The 6697-nt window shown below is 42.7% G+C and overlaps 1 protein-coding gene and 1 long non-coding RNA gene across 2 annotated transcripts in view; one reads left to right on the top strand and one right to left on the bottom strand.

The window, feature by feature from the left end:
* Nucleotides 1-6697, top strand: part of C2CD3 (C2 domain containing 3 centriole elongation regulator) — a 169520-nt gene that overhangs the window by 109190 nt on the left and 53633 nt on the right. Inside the window, exon 25 of the mRNA XM_089656482.1 lies at nt 5691-5829. Within this exon, the coding sequence (XP_089512608.1) occupies nt 5691-5829 (139 nt within the window). The remainder of the gene's footprint in view (nt 1-5690; nt 5830-6697) is intronic.
* The window catches only part of LOC149442140 (uncharacterized), a 127257-nt gene that overhangs the window by 75689 nt on the left and 44871 nt on the right, over nt 1-6697 (bottom strand). The window lies entirely within an intron of this gene.

Here is a 6697-nt window from a genome sequence, read left to right as displayed (position 1 = left end):
AAGAACGATTGCCCCTTTGTACAATAAAGTATTTAAAGTGTATGTAATGGCAAAAATTCCTTGTTTTGTTGTTTATGCCTGTCAAGGTCCTACCTTTTCCCAGAGATTGTGCTGCTTCATGTGCTGGCGTCCATCTTGGGTTTCTGCAGAGCATAGTGGGAGTCTTTTATGCCTTCACGCCTCTGAGGTCCATCCCCCAGAGGGGTGTGGCTAATTACATATAAGCCTGTGATCCGCACATGCCCTTTGCACTTGTGTCTTTGTGTTGCTACAGCTCTGTGTATACTCTTGTGACTCCCCTGGAATCTGGCTCGGCTTGTGACTAGACCATTCTCTGTGTTTTCCTTTGATCTGACCTTCCGTTGCTGAACCCGGCCCGTGACCTGTGATTCTTGTCCACTGTTTCTGTACCGTTTTGTCCCGTTGTTGTCGACCCGGCCTGCCTGACTTCGCTATTGTCATTCCTACCAGCTACACGCCATTGGCGGCGGCCGGGGTGTCTCGGGGGCCGCAACCTGGTTCCTGGCTGTGTCAAGTTTATCCCCACCATCAGGGGCTCTGGTGAAGGGCAGCCTAGGACTTAGACTCCGCACCCTGAGGGACTTCGGTCTGTGGGTGGTTGTTGTCGTCAGTCAGTGCGTTACCCGGCCACTAGGCCTGCCTGTCCGTTCCACAGCCCCTGCCCTGACAATGTCCCCTTCAGGGAGATTTCCCCTTACTTTCTTTTCTGAAGCCACAAGGGGAAATCTCTACTTGGGTCATTTCTATCTTAGTTGTCCTTGGTGCAGGTGTCCCTGTCCAATATATGATTTAGAACCAGAAACAACCTCTCCTGCGCTCTATGACCCAGAATAAGGGTGGATGGATGGAACCAGAACTTGAAAAATTCGACCACCAATGCATATAAAGTTGTGCAGCTCCAAACAAGGCTGGGGAAGCGTCAGCCGTACTCTGAGTGTCTACCCCTATGATGGGACTTGCGCAGGCTTCATAATTCTAAAGTTCCTTTGAGGACTTACATGCTTGATTAACTTCGCTGGGGAAGCCTGACCAGTACTGCAATGCAAAACAAAAAAGCGCACCAACCTTGCGCATTACCTCAGTAAACCAAAATTTATTGAATACAGAACGATACTCACAAACAACGAAGTTAATCAAGCATGTATGTCCTTAACCACTTCCCGACCGGCCATTGCATATAAACGGCCGGACGGTGGCACTGCAGGGTTGGGTGGCCGTTTCTAAACGGCCTCCCCGCACCCTGCTTGTGCGCGCTCCCTGGGAGCGTGCAGCACCGCGATCCGATGCCCGCTGTGTCTTTCGGACACAGTGAAACACCGATCGTCGGACGGGACCTCTGTACGAGGTCCCGATCAGATTTCACACGTAGTAAGCAATGATGTCACAAGTGACATCTTGCTTACTACTTTGCATGTGATCACTGATTGGCCAATCAGTGATCACATGCAAAGTAGTAAGCAAGATGTCACTTGTGACATCATTGCTTACTACGTGTGAAATCTGTGAATGATCACAGAGGTCACATGGTACAAGGCTATTCACAACAGCCTTGTACCATGTGACAAGCTGTGACCAATCACAGCTCACTCAGTACTTCTCAATGAGTGCAAGAATGCAGCCAGAGAGGAGGAGAAATGATTGCTTTTACATCCTTTATGGGTGTAAAAGCAATCAGTGTAAAAAAAAAATCTTCATCACCCCCCACAAGTAGTACAGTGTCACAATGGTGACACTATACTGCTAGGGTGACAGTATGTAAAAAAAATAAAATAAAAAATAATATTAAAAAATAAAATACAAATGTAAAAAAAAAATGTTTAAAAATTATAATTTTTGGTTATAAACTAATTTGGATTTTACTAAAAAGATAATGGAATAAATTTTGGCCAATATTTATGATGAAATATTATTTATTTGCAAAATGTTATAAAAAAAACACTTTTTTAAAATTTTTTTGGACTTTTTCATTTATATAGCAAAAAAAATAAAAATCCCAGTGGTGAATAAATACCACCAAAATAAAGCTTTATCTGTCTCAAAAAAATGGTAAAAAATTCATTTGGGTACAGTGTTGCATGACCGCGCAATTGTCATTCAAAGTGTGATAGCACCGAAAGCTGAAAATTGCCCTGGTCAGGAAGGGGGTAAAAGTGTCCGGACTGGAAGTGGTTAAAGGAACTTTAGAATTATGAAGCCTGCGCGAGTACGGCTGATGTGTTTTCGAAGGGCGTCCCTTCTTCATCAGAGCTAACTGAACTAATATGGTAGAGATCACTCATTGTTCAGTTAGCTCTGATGAAGAAGGGACGCCCTTCGAAACGCGTCAGCCGTACTCTGAGTGTCTACCCCTATGATGGAACTTGCGCAGGCTTCATAATTCTAAAGTTCCTTTGAGGACTTACATGCTTGATTAACTTCGTTGTTTGTGAGTATCATTCTGTATTTAATACATTTTGGTTTACTGAGGTAATCCGCAAGGTTGGTGCGTTTTTTTTCTTTTTTGTTTCGCTTTGCTATATGTGATTTTACCCTTGCTCTTGCTTTGATGGCATCTCTAAAAATAGTGGCTTTCCCCTCACTTTTTGTCCCAATGACGGTAGCCACAGGACAGATATGGAGGAGCGAATCTCCCCAGTAGGTACACAGGTAAATACTTGACAGAGGTTCTAAATCTTACCCACCCATTTAAGACTTAAAAAAAAAAAAAAGGTTTTTCCTTTACATCTGAAGAAAAAAAGCAACCGAATGCCTGAGCTCCTGCGCTGGACAGTGGACTCCACAATGTCCGTATCCTCACATGTGTATGGAAGGAATGCAAGCTGTGCTGCCCTCAACGGACCAGGGAAATCCAGACAGAATTGTATATGAAAAGACAAAAAAAGGGCGCACGGGCCTAGTGCATTACCTTTAGAAACAGAATTTATTGATAAAAAGTAAAATACTCACAAAGAAAAATAAAATGGAGAGCATGTCACAAGAAATGCACTGTGATCCAATCACCCTGAAGGTGGTCTGGTGGGGGACTGTAGACCTCTAGATAGCTGATGGCTAATGCGTTTCGAGGCTGTGCCTCTTCCTCAGAGCTTGTCAGCAGTATTTTTCTGTGCATGAGCTGAGTGGTTCCGTTTATAGTTCTGACGTCAGTTGGACTACGTTACCTGGGGCCGTCCAATTAAGATGGCAGAACATGGAAGAAGGCCCAGCGAAGATGGCAGATTGCTTTGGCATGCAACTTTCCCGTAATGAGCACAGAGGCTGTATAATGGCAAAACCATTGGGGCCGATAGCGGAGTTTAAGTCTGCTCTAACTTGTATATCCAAAACAAGAATAGAAGACTACAGCTTGCTTTTAAGACCAATGCCACACTTGAAATCCTGTCCCAAAAGGAGAGGGGGGTTTCGGGAGAAGCTTAGGGCCTAGTAGATGTACAAGGGTCCCAGACACATCCTTTATGTCCCCCGCAGTTAATCAGGAGGATAGTGCATTTGGTCAAAGCTGTGCAACTGCCAATCCATACTTGTAAGCAGTTGGTGTCTGATGAGGCCCTGTCAGTATAGACAATGCAGATTGGGAGATTTCTTTGTGCCTTTTTGCAGTCCTTATTGTTTTTTTTTGTTTTTTGTTTTGGTTTTTGCCAAAAGCCCCCCTAACTAAATCATAGTTGCATAGTTAGTCTGGCTGAAAAAAGACAAAGTCCAGTTCAACCATCAAAAAAAAAGTTATAATCCTACACCCACAGTTGATCCAGAGGAAGGCAAAAAATCCTGAACAAAAAAATAACATATTGCAACTTACCAGTCCTTAACGTGGCATTTAACCCCCAAATTCGAAAGTCTTTTTTTGTCTTTTTTAAAATAACAAACATGTTCTACTTACCTGCTTTTTGCAGTGGTTTTGCACAGCGCAGCCCAGATCTTCCTCTTCTCAGATCCCCGCCGGTACTCCTGGCCCCTCCCTCCTGTCGGGTGCCCCCACAGAAAGCTGCTTGCTATAGGGGCTCCTGAGCTGCGGTTCTGCTTGTCCATTCACACACACAACTGCGGCTTGGCCCTGTCCCTCCCTCTCCTGATTGGCTCACTGGCTGTGGTTGACAGGAGTCAGAGTCTCCAGAGAACCGAGGCTCCCATGGACATCGCTGGATCTGGATGGGTCTCAGGTAAGTGCTAATGGGAGCTGCTACACACAAGGTTTTTTTTTCTTTAGCTTCATGCATAGAATGCATGAAGGTAAAAAAAAAACCTTGAGCCTTTAGAACCACTTTAACAATCATTAGATGTTTTGGCTGCATTAGTTTTCTTTTTTTAGGCTTTTTCCCTTGGTGATCTGGCAAGTAACACACCTCCTGGGATAAAGGTTTTACATAAATAGAAAAGCTGATCATTGTAAGCACCCTGTCATTGGTAAATGGTTTGTCTCATCCCTGTAACTGCAAGGGAGCTTTTCTATTGAAAAACAGACTTATTGGCCAGATCAGCAGCTGAAAATAGAAAACCTAAAAAGGAAACGAATGCTTCCATAACATCTAAGAAATGGCAAGCTGCAGTATAATAAATGTTTGCTTTTGGGTTTAATACTGATTTTACAGTTGCAAGAAAAAGCATGTGAACCCCTTGGGATTACGTGGAGTTTTTCATGAATTGGGCATAAAATGTGCTCTGAACGTCATCTAAGTCACAACAATAGAAGAACACAGTCTGCTGAACATAATACTACACAAACATTAGATGTTGCCATGGTTTAATTGCACATAACATGTAAACATTCACAGTGCAGGGAGGAAAAAGTATGTGAGGCCCTAGCTTAATGACTTCTCCCAGAGCTAATTGGAGCCAGGAGTGAGCCAACCTTGACTCCAATCAGTGTGATGATATTGGATGTGTTGCTGACAGCTGTCCCGCCCTTAAAAAAAAAACACCTGTTTTCTTGCAACTGTAAATGTGGTTTCTGCATTTTTTTTCTTTTTTCCGACTAAGAACATTATCTGTAAAAACAGAAAACACTCTTCGATCCTGCCATAAATACAGTGTCCTTGTTACGTCCTGTGAGTTGACATGAAAGTAAAGGCAATGTTGTCCTTCTCTAAACTGCTATTCCCCCCCATCCTCCATGTACTGCAAATGAACAAAGACTGACGTGTTTGCAGTTCAGCTTGGGTGCCAACCATGGCTCCTCAATGGATACAGTGGAGTGAATGAGAGTTGTCACCCAAGGTAAAAAATTCTGTTATTTGCCCGATTACCATGTGTAAATGAAGGCAAAAGAGCCTGAAAAAATAAAACTAGTGCATCTAAGGACAGATGAACAGCAATATATAAAATTTTTGGTTTGTATACACTTTTTAAATTAGCACTCCCTTAAATTCTGCTCCCATAATAGTCAAAACAGGGAGATGTTGCTCCGTCACATCTCACTTGTAGGTGAACAAGGTTTTGCAGCACATGAGCAACACAGAAGGAGCAAGTAAGGTAGCCTCTTTAGAGATCCTGCTGCGGCCGCACTTCCGCTGGAGAAAGGATTGCTGATATGACATTACTGAAAATCTCCTTACTGTCAAAGGTCTCACAACTTTCAAATATACAGGTAAACTGAGGAGGCCTGTACCCTGCATCTAGATTTAGATACCCCCCATATTTGCTTTTTTGTAAAATATCCAATCATCTTCTTTCAGGAAGTCCACTGACGGAGCGACAAGTGTCCACGCCCAGCTGCTGTGTGTCATTTCCGGTCGCTGGTAGTGCAACCCCTGTAACTACCCCAGTCATAGAGAACATGGCTTCTCCAACATGGAACTTCCAGCACCAGGCAAGGTAAAGAGGCTTGGAAGATTTCATCAACTCATTTCTGTTTGTCTCAAGATAATCTAAATGATTGAGTGGAGATAATTCACCCCTATGTTGGCGTGGATGTGGAGGCACAATGTATCACATGGTGGGAGTGTTCTAAAATACAAGAGTATTTGGGGAAAATGGTAAGCTTGATTCAGAAAATGACAGAGGTTGATATTCTAGTAGACCCAGAGATTTGCCTTTTTCATAGTACTAAGCTTTCAGTTAAAAAATACAAAGAATCTGGTTTATTGTACTATTTGAATGCAGCAAAGGGACTGATACCCAAGTATTGGAGGAGACAGGAGGTGCCGAAAATAAAGGATCCGGTGGATCAAATATGTAAATTGAATGAACTTTATCATTTGAATGAAGATAAGATGGAGAGTCACCATACAAGATGGAATTCAAAAAGTCAAGGCTAGCCTTAGAGGTTATGGGGGATTAAAATTGAATAATATGGAAACATATTTTGTTCTTCTTTTATAGGGATTGCAATCTCCAGAAATGAACAGGAAAATGCAAAGCAGAGGGGGTTAGGGGTTGGATGGGGGGATGGGTGGTATATAGGGAGGGATGAAACGATAAATGTTTTGATAATATGCTGAGGTTTTAATGACTATGTTTGTATTACTTGTGTAAAATTTATAAATATTTAAATTTAAAAAAAAAAAGATAATCTAAATAACCGTACTTATTAACTCCCTCCTTCTGGTGGGTGTCGGTCCTTTAATAGCGGAGGTATGTGATCACTGTTGCTGTCGCATATCTTGCAGTATTTCCTCTGTCACGCTGTGGTCACATTCGTTCCATGCACTCATTTGCAGCATGTTGGGTAGCATGGAAATCG

The sequence above is a fragment of the Staurois parvus genome, unplaced genomic scaffold (genome assembly GCF_062004578.1).
Source record: "Staurois parvus isolate SC_StPar_1 unplaced genomic scaffold, SC_StPar_1.0 ptg000909l, whole genome shotgun sequence".
Lineage (NCBI taxonomy): Eukaryota > Metazoa > Chordata > Amphibia > Anura > Ranidae > Staurois > Staurois parvus.
This window is presented reverse-complemented; position numbering and strand designations above follow the sequence as displayed.